The sequence below is a fragment of the Macrotis lagotis genome, chromosome 3 (genome assembly GCF_037893015.1).
Source record: "Macrotis lagotis isolate mMagLag1 chromosome 3, bilby.v1.9.chrom.fasta, whole genome shotgun sequence".
NCBI classification, from domain to species: Eukaryota; Metazoa; Chordata; class Mammalia; order Peramelemorphia; family Peramelidae; genus Macrotis; species Macrotis lagotis.
The window spans coordinates 106,815,534-106,829,365 of NC_133660.1; the positions used below are offsets into that span (position 1 = coordinate 106,815,534).

Genomic DNA, 13,832 nt, shown 5'->3' on the forward strand with positions numbered 1-13,832 from the left:
GGGATCCAACCTATGCACTCCTTTCCCCCTCCAAACCACAGCTGGGGCCCTCAGGACACTGCTGGAAATGCTCTTACTACTCCCTGAAAGCCCTTCAGTGACTGTAACATTCATTTCTCCCCTCTGGCCTGGAACCAAGATCAGAACTCAGTTCTCCTGTGCGTCCACAGCCAGCAGTGTTCAATCCCACTGTCTTTGCACTCCTCAGGCTTGTGATGATTCCTTCTTACTCAGCACCAAGTCTTCTCAGCTGGGCCTGACCTATCTTTTCTGTAGAAGTCCTCTCTGTCCCAGGGGTAAATATTCCTGTGCCTGAGGCAGAGACTAGCTTCCCTATTGTTTCAGGAAGTTAGCCTGGAGGTTTTGTAACTTCAAGCAGTCAAACAACAGTGGTCCTGGGATCTTTCTTCACCTTTGGGATCTTTCTTCAGATCTCCCCTTGTCCCAGAAGCAACACTATTCTGCCTCAACTTCTGTTTGTTTTTACCTCTATTTTCATTCTGAAGGATTTTTTTTGACTTGTTAGTGAAGGAAATCTGGAGAGCTTGGAATTTTCTGATCTACTCTGCCATCTTCCCATACTATCTCTTAAATTCATCTCCTTTTCTCCAACCTTAAAATGTTTAAGGTCCTCATCCTTCTCCAATTCACCTTCAAATAACTGTCAAAATAATCTTTTTATTGCCCTATTCATCATGTCAGTCTCTTACTGGAAAACATTTAGTGGCTCCCTCTTGCATTTTGATCAAAAGACAGAAAGCTTAGCTTTGCATTTAAAATATCTACAATCTGATTCCAACCTTCTTTTTATTTTCCTCTTTATTTTTTTAGTCCTCCTTCACATTTACTACATTTCTTAACTGTTCCTTGATTTTATCATGTATTTTTTAGCTTATGTGAGACCACAAAGGTCACTTTCCTCCCCATGTCTGGAATGTAGTACCCCCTTTATTCAAAAGTCATCTCAAGTGTCACCTTCTCCATGAAACCTACTTCCTCAAATGCCCTCCATCTCTTCTGTGCCCCTAAGCACAGTCTACCTTGTATCATATATATTTGTACATGTGGTATACCCCCCCATCAGATGGTAAACTTCTTAAAGAAATATTTTCATTTGTTGTTTTTTAATTCCCAGCATCTAGCACAATGACTTTATTTGGATAGGGGGGTGGGGGAGTTGGAGGATAGGAAGGGAAGGGAGGAGTTCAGATTTATGTAGGGAAGTTCCATGGGAAACTTTTACCACTGATGCAATTGGTAATATAACTTATAGTTTGGAGAACTACCTGGGAAGTAAAGTGATTGTCCCATATTTCCACACTTAAGAGGCTTGGGTAAGATGATCTTCTGGTTGTAGAATCTATCATGCTATGATTCCAAGGCCAGCCCTGTATCCACATGCTCTCATTTGGCATTTGATTGAATTAATGAGTGCCTTCAGTTCCATCTTGGGATACAATGGCAGCAGCAGATATATACAGATATCTATATATCAAAAATCCATATCTATCAACCTGTCTGTCTGTCTGTCTATCTATCTATCTATCTATCTATCTATCATCTATCTATCTATCTATCAATCTATCTATCTATCTATCTATCTATCTATCTATCTATCTGCCTGTCTATCTATCAGGTAACCTAATGGAAATGAGAATTGAACTTGTCAATGGATGAGCTCTGATTCTGTAGCTAGTGAGTTTGCCTACTCTACTGAACCAGTAGAGTTCAATAAAATAAAATGGAACAGGACAGCTGAGGTTACAGAAGATTGAATTATTTTCCTTCCCCTCAACTCCAGCCATTGCCATCTCTTTTCATTTTTGCCAAACCACAAAGCATACCCTCATTAGGGTCATATCAAACAGCTTTCTATTTACCATCGCCTGCACTGACTGGTCTACATAAGCACTGTAAATAGCTGTGGTAAATAATCACCCCTGGCAAGACTGCTGTACTACCAGGTGAAGTAATGGAGTATTAATCATGTGTTATATTTTATGGGCACTATTTAAATCCTTTCTGCCTCCTGCTGTAAGAAAGACACATTTACTATACCTTTTAAACCTTTTAATTTGTTATTTTAGGCTTCCATGGCTATGAGAGTTCATTAAACATTTTTAAGTTCACAATTCATACCCTGATATCTAGAAATGTTCCCAGGGGAGAGTTAGCATCTCTGGAGTTTTCAGGTCAACAGCTAAAATCAGGTTAGTTCTAATTTTTATTCACCTCTCAGAAACCCTTTTGTAGGACCTTATGTTCAGAGTATTTTGTTTCTTGGTTATCTCTACTTCACTTTTTTTTAAAGCAAGTATTTATTATTTCACTTTATTCCTATCTTCTTTTTGGAAATTTTCCCAAGTATTTGAAAGAATTTTTGATTCTGTTGATCAGGGAATTCTTAATCCAGAATCCTTGGACTCCTAAGGAGTCCATGGATAGGTCTCAGGGAAGTTTGTAAACTTAGATTGGCAAAAATTTTGCATCTTTATTTTCAATGACTTTTTTTTTAGATTTTTCAAGGCAATGGGGGCTAAGTGGCTTGCCCAAGGCCACACAGCTAGGTAATTATTAAGTGTTTGAGACCGGATTTGAACCCAGGTACTCGTGACTCCAGGGCCCGTGCTTTATCCACTGCGTCACCTAGCCGCCCCCCCTTCAATGACTTCTAAATGAAATTTTGTATTTTCTTCAATGTTTTAAAGTCATTATTCTAAAAAGTAATATCTGAATTTTCCCCAGACTGCCAAATAGGTGCACAACAACAAAAAAAGATTTTAAGCCATGACTTTTTAATAGTCTTCCCTCCACCTCCTTTTTTGATTTTACAGCCATTTGTGGCTTCTCTCTCTCTCTCTCTCTCTCTCTCTCTCTCTCTCTCTCTCTCTCTCTCTCTCTCTCTCTCTCTCCATCACACCCTTTGAAGGAACAGTTACCTTATATCAAAGAAAAAGAATTAAGCAAAGTCAGTTAACATAGGAATAACTATTGCAATAGCCCATAGTTTAATCTTCTCTCTTTTGAAAGTGGGGGAGGAATAGGTGCATTCATTCATTCATCATCTGTTTTCAGGTGCCAATGTTGTTCTTACATATTTAATGATATTCTTGCCTTCTCTCTGGATAGTCTTATCTTCAAGCTCAGCATTTTATTCCTTTCTTTGTGTTCTTCTATATGTGTTGCTATGACAAAAGAGAATTTTAATGTCTGAGAACTTAAATGTAAAGACATTATTGGTGCTTTGTAAAACAAATCAGTCAATGTCCATGGAGCCAGAGGAGTTTGAAAAATGTTAATGTGGTCTGAATAGAAATTCTCCTTCAGCTTGTGCCAACCTTAATTTGGTTCCAAATTAATGCTTGTTTCTTAGCATTCCAAGAAGAAAATACCTTTTCCTAAACACTTGTATCATATATCTGTCTGTTTTTTTAATTAGATCAGGAACTCTTGAACTTGTCTTTTATTTTCACATTCTAACATCAGATCATTTTCTACATCTCCATGAATTATTATAGTCATTATAGCCAATTTGTTCTAGCTTACTTCACTCAATATTCACTAAGCACTAATTTACTAAGCACCAGGTACTCAGAAAGATAAAAAGTGTTGATGTCTAGTCCTGAAGTCTCATGGAACTGGCAGTCTATTAAGGAATAAGTCACAAATATAAATAATAAAAATACAAATGGCACACAAAGGATTGCAAAACAAAAATATAATGAATCTGAACATAAAAGTTCATACTACAAAAAATTAGAAGACAAACTCAGATACTTTTCAGACTATGGCTAAGGGGAGGAATTAATCTATTTTTATTTTTCAATGAACAAGCATTCAATTTCTCTTTCCATCGTTATTGAGAAAGAAAAAGAAAACTTTTATAAAAATATGTATAGTCAAGAAAAACAAACTCTAGAGGGAAAATGCTTTTTAAAAATCATGGGATAGCAGGAATTACAAATGAAAAAATAATTTTGATTTTAAGAAACCAAAAAGCTTTTACATGGATTAAGGGAAAAGTGTTAATTGGGAAAAAATATCTTTACATTAAATACCTGTGATAATAGTCTGATAGCCAAGATACAAGACATAGGCATGGCTGTGTAATTGTAGGGAATGAACACAGATGTATATGAACCAAAGCTATTGGACCTGAGGTCAGAAGTACCATGCCCCAAACCCCATTATAGATCATTATAATAATAAGCTAAAAATTTTTTTAAAAATCAAAAATGTACAAGCAAAGAAGAAAGAACCCAAGCTTAAACAGTTACTGTGGGGAGAGAAGACTGGTTCATTTTTAGAGAACAACACTGAAACAAAAACAGCCTCTCCTTCTCCAAAGAGTAATAATGCCAAATGATCATCTACCCCAAAAGAGTTCTTAGAAAAACTTACAAAGAACTTTAAAAATCAAATAAGAAAGATTGAGGAAAAATTAAAAAAAATAAGAACAATCCAAGAAAACCAAGAAATTATGAAAAGAGAGTCAACTCACTAGAAAAGGAGATCTAGAATCTTTTATTTTGTTTTTGGAAAGGTAATGGGGTTATATGACTTGCTCAAGATCACAAAGTTAAGTAAATATTAAGTGTCTGAGACCAGATTTGAACCCAGGGTTGGTGCTGGGGAACTGCTGCCCCAGAGATCTAGAATCTGAAGGTAAAAACAACTCCTTGAAAACTAGAATTGGACAAGGGAAAAATTTTAAAAGATGCTGAGAAATTATAAAATAAGATAAAAATGAAAAAATATAAAAGAATATTTAGCATCTCATAAGCACAGATCAAGATGAAAACATAAGAATAATCAGACTACCTGAAACTACAATCAAAAAAAGAGTATTGCTGCAGTAATACAAGAAATAATTAAAGGAAATTTCCTGAAGTTTTAGGCCAAGAGGAGCAAGTAGAAATAGAAAAAAAATCCATCAATCATCACCTGAAAAGAAATCCCAAGTTCAAAATCAGCAGGAAAATCATAGCCAAATTTCCAAATTCCCAGGTTAAGGAGAAAATAGAGCAAAAAAGAAAAAAAAAACAATCCAAATATTGCAAAGCCAAAATTAAAACTACACAAGACCCAGTAGCCGTTACACTAAAGAACTGCAAGTCTTGCAATATTATATATATGTATATCAAAGAGTTAAAGGACTGGTGGTCTGCTCAAAAATCATTTGCCCAGTAAAATATAAATCCTGAAAGAAAAAAAGGATATTCAGTGAATTGGTAGACTTTGGGGATTTTGTTGCAAAAAATAAGAACTTAAGAGAAAATTTGACATATAAGATCCAGGAGAAATAAAAAAAGAAACATCAAAGACCACTTACAAGGGATTCAATAAAGACAAACTGTTTACTTTTTTTATATGCAGAAATGAAAACTGTTTCAGTTGTCATTATTAACTAGGTAATTTGAAGGAAAGATTGGGAAAGAGCTGAGTATGAAGTGGTGATTCTAAAAAAAAAAGCAAAATTGTGTAGGAAAAGGTAAAAAGAGCAATTATTTCATACAAATGAAGAACTGATCTAGAGATCAGGTAGTGGTAGAGGTCTGGTAGTGCTAGAATTCTATTTTCATCAGATCTGCGTTAAAGAGGGAACAACATAGATACAGAAGAGTATAAAAGTGTCCTAAATTTATAAAAAAAATGAGGGTGAAGGAACATGATAAGGGGAGGTACAGAAAGTATTTAGATAAGGGTGGGGGGGGGAAAGAAAAGGGTAAGACTCAGAGGAATGGGTAGAACAAGGAAAAGGAGAGAATAAGGGAAAGATTCTTTTAAAAAGTATGGAACAGTGAGGTTGTGATTAATTAGGTCCCTCATAAAATGAAAATAGAAGGCAGAATGGATTAAAAATAGGAAACTGACAATATTCTACTGACAAGAAACATTTAAAAATGAGAGATGCAGAGTTAAAGAATTGGAAGGGATTGTATTATGTTTCAGTCATTACAAAAACAGCAAGGGTAGAAATTATGATATCAGACAAAGTCAAAGGTTAAAATAGATTTAATTAAAGAAATAAAAAGAGTAACTACATTTTGATAAAATGATACCATAGATAACAAAGCAATATCAATAGTAAACTTTATTTCACACCAAATGCCATATAGCAGTTAAATTTTTAAAAGAAAAATTAAATAATTTATAGATGGAAATAGATAATAGCATTATAATAGCATGATATTTTAATATTTCCCTCTCAGAGCTAGACAAACCTAACCAAAAAATAAATAAGAAAAAAATTAAGGAAGTGAATATATAAACTAGATGTCATAATTATCAGAAGAGAAAATTTAATGGAAATAGAAAGAAATAGATCTTTTACTCTGTGGTACAATTGTTCCTTTACAAAGATTGACCATAAAAATATTATTGCTAAAAGCAGAAAAGCAGAAATATTAATGCTTCCTTTAGAGACAATACAATGAAAATGATATTCAATAAAGGAAATGGAAACATAGAAAAAGAAACTAGCTGGAGACTAAACTTAATCTTTTTTTAAAATTAATTAATTCTTATTTTTTGTACAAATGGTTTTTTATACATCACTAAAATATTCTTGTTTAAGAGTAAACATAATACCCCTCCTCCCAAAAAATGTAGACCTGCATGAACTATAAAGTAAAGGAAAGAGAAAAAAATTAATAATAATAATAATAATAATAATAAGTGCAGCCAGGTGGCGCAGTAGACAGAGCACTGGGTCTGGAGCCAGGAGCACCCAAGGCCAAATCCAGCCACAGACACCCAACAATCACCCAGTTGTGTGACCCTGGGCAAGCCATCTCAACCCCATTGCCCTGCAACCCCCCCCAAAAAAAGGACCTAAAATAAAGTAATTATAATAATAATAATAGCAATGGTAGTAGTAGTAGTAGTAGTAGTAGTAGTAGTAGTAGTAGTAGTAGTAGTAGTAGTAGTAGTAGTAGGGGCAGCCAGGTGGTCAGGTGGTGCAGTGGACAGAGCACCAGCCCTGGAGCCAGGAGCACCCGGGTCCAACTCCGGCCTCAGATACCCAACAACCACCCAGCTGTGCAGCCCCAGGAAGCCACCCATCCCCATTTGCCCTGCAAGCCCCCAAATAATAATAATAATAATAATAATAATAATAATAATAATAATAATAATAATAATAATAAAATGTGTTTCAGTCTGTGTTCCAACACCTCCAGTTCTGTCATGGGTGGATCACATTCTTTATGATAAGTCCATCACAAAAGCTACTTCCATATTTTTCCACTGTTGCCATTGCTGATCGCAACTCTCTCCATGCATACTTCCCCACTACTATATACTATATTTTCTCTCTCCTTTCACTCTGTCCCTCTTCTTAAATGTGCTGTAGGGTAGCTGAGTGGCACAGCAGACAGATCCCCAGCCCTGGGCCCAAGAGGCCCCAAGCCCACATTCCACCCCTTAGGCCCAGCATCCACCTGGCCCTATGATCCTGGACAGCCCATCTAATCCCAGTCCCTTGCAAGAAGTAAAAAGGAAAATGTGTTATATCTGACCACTCTCCCATCATGGTCCACCCTCTCTCCTCCATCACTCACATCTCCTCTTCCCCCTGTCCTCCTTCTCTCCTTCTTACTCTAGATGTCTATACCCCATTGAGTATATATGCTTAAAGAACCTATTCTTAAAGAATATATGGATTAAAGAACAAATATAAACATCATCAGAGAAAATGACAACAATGAATAAAGATACTAAAACCTATGGGCAGGAATCAGAGGAAAATTTATATTGCTAAGTGCTTACATATAAATTTTTTTTTAAAAAGAGAAAGAGCAAACAAATGAACCAAGTCTCATAAAATCAAAAAACACCTAGAAAAAGAGCAAATTAAAAATCCCTAATTAAAAATCAGATTGAAAATCCTAAAAATTAAAGATAAAATTAATAAAATTGAGTACAGGAAAATGATTGAATTAATAAATGAACCCCACAGTTGGTTAATATGATTAAAAAAAGAGAAAGAAGAAAACAAATTATTAGTTTCAAAAATGAAAAGGATGTATAGACCATTAAAGAAGATGAAATATAAACAATTAAAAGGAGTTAAACAACTTAAATGAAATAGAAGAATATTTACAAAAATACAAACTACTGATTAGCAGAAGAGGAAATAGATCTATTTTAGAAAAAGAAATTGAAGAGAACATAAATGAACTTTCAAAAAAAAAAAAGCACCAGGATCAGGCAGATTTACAAGTGAATTTTATCAAACAGGCAGATTTACATGTGAATTTTATCAAACGTTTAAAGATCGACTAATTCTAATATTACACAAATTATTTGGAATAATAAACAAAGAAGAGCTATAATCAAGTTCCTTTTATGAAACAAATAATACTGATACCTAAACCAGAAAACAAAAACAAGGAAAATTTTAGCCCAGTTTTGTTAATGAATATGTATGCACAAATCATAAATAAAATTCTAGCTCAAAAATTTCAGCAATATAGTACAAAGATTATGCACTATTGCCAAGTGGAATTCATACCAGGGATGTAGGAATGATTTAATTAAAAAAGTATTATCATAATTGATTATATTAATAAAAAGAAACAAAATCATAAGACAATATCAATAGAAGCAGAAACATTTGATAAAGTATAACACTAATTTCTATTTAAAAAACACTTGAAAATATAAGCATAAATAGACTTTAACCTTAAATTTATAAGGATTTACCTAAAACCATTAGAAAGCATTACCTATAATGGAGATAAGTTAGAAGCCTTCCAAGTAAGACCAGGTGTGAAACAAGAATACCCACCAACACTGATATTAGTTTATATTATATTGGAAATCCTAACAATAACAATAAGGCACAAAAAAGAACCAGAAGGAATCAGAATAGGAATAAGGTAATAAAACTATCTTTTGCAGATGATATAATGCTAATTATATTTGGAATATACTTGGAATATATTTGGAATATACTTGGAAATATATTTGGAATATACTTGGAAAATACTGAAGAATCAACTAGAAAGTTAATTGAAATAATTTCAGCAAAGTAACAGTATAAAAATAAAGTAAACCCACATAAATCATCAGCATTCTTTTATATTATCAAAAGGATCTTTCAGGAGGAGATAGAGATATGCCATTTAATATCATTCTAGATGGAATGAAATGCCAGAATACACTTAACCAAAACAAATCCAGGATCTATATGAATAAAACCATAAAAAATTTGTACATAAATAAAATATTTAAATAAATGAAGAAATAGTAATTGGACCTGCCTACCTAATTACTACTTCTTTATTTATATTCAATATTCAATATATTCAAATATATCTATATTCACATATATTCAATGTCAACCAATGTTAAATTACTAAAAAAAATTTCCAGAGCTGGAACAATACTTACAAAATTTCTTTGAATATAAGATCAAGAATATCAAAATAACTAATGTGGAAAAATGTAAAGGAAAGAGGTTTAGCAGCATCAGATCTTAAATTATAAGGTAGTAAATACTATCTAATATTGGCTAAGAAATAGAAAGGCTCAGTGGAACAGAGTAGACATACAATCTACAGCAACAAATGAATATATTTACCCTGTGTTTGACAAGTATAAAGGCTTAACTTTTGGAGGATAAGAATTCATTATTTAGTGAAAATTTGGGGGGAAGTTGGAAAGCAGTCTGGTAGAAATTGGTCATTGATCAATATTTACCAAGAGAAAATCAAAATGGATATTTGGCTTGGAAGGGAGAGATCTTACAAGAGAAACTGAAGAACATGGAACATATTTCATATCAGATTTATGAACAGGTAAACAATTTATGAACAAATGAGATAGTGTAATGAGATCCAAAATGGATAATTTTGATTATTATTAAATTAAAAAGGTTTTGTAAAAATAAAACAAATGTAGCCTAGATCAGAAGGACAGGAGAAAATTAGGGGAAATTTTATAGAGTTGCTCAGATAGAATTTTCATATCTCAATTATATAAAGAATTTTTTCAAATCAATAAAAATGTGAATCATTCCCCAGATGATAGGAAGAAATAAGCAGTCTTAAATATATGTATGTATGTTTATAGATATGTATATGTATGTATATATGTATGTGTGTATCTATCCATACTTATAGCCTTCTTTAAGGTAAGTGGGGGAAGGGGGGGAAAATAAAATAAAAAGAGCACAGCAGGGAACAAAAGGAAACCAATCAGAAATGAAAGGAAAGTTGGGCAACTTTGAGAACAATGTGTAGTATTCCTTATATAGGTTTTCTTAAAATGGAAATTTATTGTTTTATATTGAATCCTCTCTTATGATCTGCTGTTTCCAAAGCAATTTTTTTCTTTACTCATTTTTGTAGTTATGTGTAGAATAATATAATTTACCCCCCAAAAGCTATTTCTTAATGGATAAACGGAATAATTTAAGTGTTAAGAGTTAGATGGATCATAGTTGATCATCACCCCATGCTGTTCATGTGTGTAATGTTCTTTTGGTTCTGCTCATTTCCCTCAGCATCACTTCATGCAAATCTTTCCAGGTTTTTCTGAAATCCCATCCCTCATGATTTCTTGTTCCATCACATACATGTACTATAATTTGTTTGGCCATTCCTCAGTTAATGGGCGTCCCCTCAATTTCCAGTTCTTCTTCACTACGGGGAAAACTGCTATGAATATTTTTGTAGATGTGATTTTTACCATTTTTCGTGATTTTTTTAGGATACAGACCCAGTGGTGGTATTGCTGGATCAAAGGGTATTGCATTCTCTATTTGCAAGTCCCTCCACTAAGCACAGGACCTGACACATAGCAGACACTTTATAAATGTCTATTAAATGATTGCTTTCATTCTCTTCTCCTCAAAACCTCTTAATGTGATCTGACAGTGGCTCCTTTCCTTCATTCTCTAAGAAAGTGGAAGTCACTTTGGGGTCATTTTCTAGCCAGGCCCCATGCAAGTATTTGTAATCACCACACTTAGAGAAATTTAATAGATGTGCATATTAACCTAAAAAAGAGAATTATATGAAATATTGTTCCAAAATATTAATGATGAGAGAAATGTGAGTTTTACCTCATATCCAACAAACTGACAAAGATAACAACTTATAGAAAATAATTCATATTAGATAGGTTGGAACAAGACAGAACAAAGTTTTTCTAATGTGGTCTTACCATTTTTTTTTAGTTTTTTGCAAGGCAAATGGAGTTAAGTGGCTTGCCCAAGGCCACACAGCTAGGTAATTATTAAGTGTCTGAGGCCAGATTTGAATTCAGGTACTCCTGACTCCAGGGCCAGTGCTCTATCCACTTTGCCACCTAGCTGCCCCTGGTCTTACCATTCTTGAAAACAATCTGGAGTAGTTGATCAATGAACTAGATTAGGCACCCAATAAATGGAAACAAATGTTCAAGGTACCTTAGGGTTTGATAAACCCAGAGATCCAAGCTATTAGGAAAAGAACTCTTTATTCAACAAAAATTATTGGGAAAACTGTAAAGCAGTCTGACAGAAACTAGGCATGGACCAGCATCTCACTGTATACCAAGATGAGCTAAAAATGGATACATGATTTAAACATAAAGGGTGATAAGGAGATTCCCTTAAGCAATAAGGGGATCATGGGGAAAAATTACCTGTCGGATCTATGGAAAGGGGAAGAGTTTATGACCAAACAAGAGTGAGAGAATCACTAGAATTAAAATGGATAATTTTTATTACATTAAATTAAAAGGTTTTTCACAAACAACATCAATGCAACCAAGGAATTAGAAGGAATAGAAACTGGGTGGGGAGGGGGGAAGGAATTATGGTAGATTTCTCTGATAAAGGTCTTGTTTTCAAATATATGGGGAACTAAACAAAATTTATAATGGTCAAAGGATATGATGAAGAAGTTTGCAGAAGAAGAAATCAAAGCTATTAATAGTCATATGGAAAATGCTCTAAATCACTAATAATTAGAGAAATAAAATTAAAACAGTTTTGAGGTACTACCTTACCCATCAGATTGAACAGAAAAGACAAATGACAAATGCTGGAGGGGATGTGGAAAAATAGATACACTAATGCACTATTGGTGGAGTTACATACTGATCCAACCATTCTGGAGAACAACTTGGAACTATAACCAGAGAGTTATAAAACTGTTCATAGCCTTTGAATCAATGATACCACTACCAAATCTGCACCTCAAAGAAGTCAAAGAAAAAGAAATCCATATGTACAAAAATATTTTTGATAGTTCTTTTTATGGAGGGAACAAAATGGAAACTGAGGGGATGCCTAACAATTAGGAATGGCTGAGCAAGTTGTAGTACATAAAATTGGTTTAAGATAAAACAGGGAAGACTTGTGCTGATGCAAAGTGAAGTAAGAACTAGAACATAGTAGGAGCCTTATTAAAATGACATTGAACTGTGAAAGATTTAATAACACTGATTAATACAATGATCCATAACAATTCCAAAACACTAATCTTGAAAAATGCCATAAACCTCCAGAGAGAGAATTAGTGGATTCTGAGTGCAGATTTGAAGCATATTCTTTTGCTTTATTTTTGTTGGGGTTTTTTTTGCAATATGGCTAAAGTTGAAATATATTTTATACCACTTCATAGGTAGAATGGGAATTATACTTCTCGCTTTCTCAGTGGATGGGGGGAGAGGGAGAGGGAGAGTGAGGAATTGAGAACTGAAAAACTTTTAAAAAATAATCCTCTATGACATGGTAGGGTTCATACCCAGATGGAATACAAGGTTGGTTCAATAAGAATATTATAAACATAATAATACATCATCTTAAAATATTATATCAGTTTTGAAATTTGCTAAACAAGAGCCCAATATGCCTGTACCCTTTGGCCCAGATACAGTTTTCATTTCTAGATATATTCTCTAAAGAGATCAAAGACAGAAAGAGAGGTCATATCTGCACCAAAGTATTTATAGCAATACTTTTTTGTAGTAGTAAAAAACTGTCCATCAACGGGAAAATGACTAAACTAATGGTATAAAAATGTATCATAACAAATGATGAATTGAAGGAATAAAAGGAAGCATGTGAAATTTTATGACAAGGGCTGTCTTTTCTGACTTCTTATGCAGGGGTTGGAGGGAAGGGCAAAGATGTCCCTTAGAGTTTCTTTGTCTCATATCAACACAGGGAAGAAACAAACTGTTATTATAGGGTCATATTTATTTCATGACAGGAGCTCTCAATAAGATGATCCAGAAGCATCCTCAAAGTTGCCTATACAACATCTGGTAAGCAATCCAGAAGTTGGAGTAATGCTTGGTATCCTCTTCAATTCTAACAACCATCTCCAAGCATGTTCAAAGGTCTTTCAGTCATGGCCTCTATATGGGGCCTTATAAAAAGTGAAATAAGTTTCTCAAATTAGAAAGGACTTGCAAATCCTTTGGATTAAAAAAACCCAACAACACATAGATGTTCTTCATTACTTATTCTAGCTAAAGTCCAGTGCCAACTTTAAATCCAAAGAATCAACAGACAATCTGTTCCCAAGTTTTTTTGCAACAGTGACAAAATATGGTAAACTTGAGTGGTCCTGAAGGCATAACTGAACAGAAGCCAGGCTAGACACCCTCTGAGGAACTGCCATGCAGAAGACTCAGGTGGTTAGGTGGTTGTGGAGAAAAAGACTATATCACTTTAAGTGAAAATACTTCTTTTTTTTTTTAAGAATCAAGGTTCTCCTGATAAAGTGGAACAGCAAAAGTCCATTTCCAAACAGTATCAATTTAAAATATACATGCTTGTATAAACAAGAAATTCTTTAGTAGAAGGAAAAACTAACTTTAGAAACTTACAA

General features: G+C 33.9%; 2 protein-coding genes across 2 annotated transcripts in view; one reads left to right on the forward strand and one right to left on the reverse strand.

Moving 5' to 3' along the window:
* SPMIP2 (sperm microtubule inner protein 2) overlaps positions 1-13,832 on the forward strand; it is a 174,100-nt gene that overhangs the window by 82,921 nt on the left and 77,347 nt on the right. The gene's annotated exons all lie outside the window — the stretch shown is intronic.
* FNIP2 (folliculin interacting protein 2) overlaps positions 3,058-13,832 on the reverse strand; it is a 224,082-nt gene continuing 213,307 nt past the window's right edge. The window contains exon 18 of the mRNA XM_074229047.1: positions 3,058-3,185. Coding sequence (XP_074085148.1) covers positions 3,152-3,185 — 34 coding nt within the window. The 3' untranslated portion in view covers positions 3,058-3,151. The remainder of the gene's footprint in view (positions 3,186-13,832) is intronic.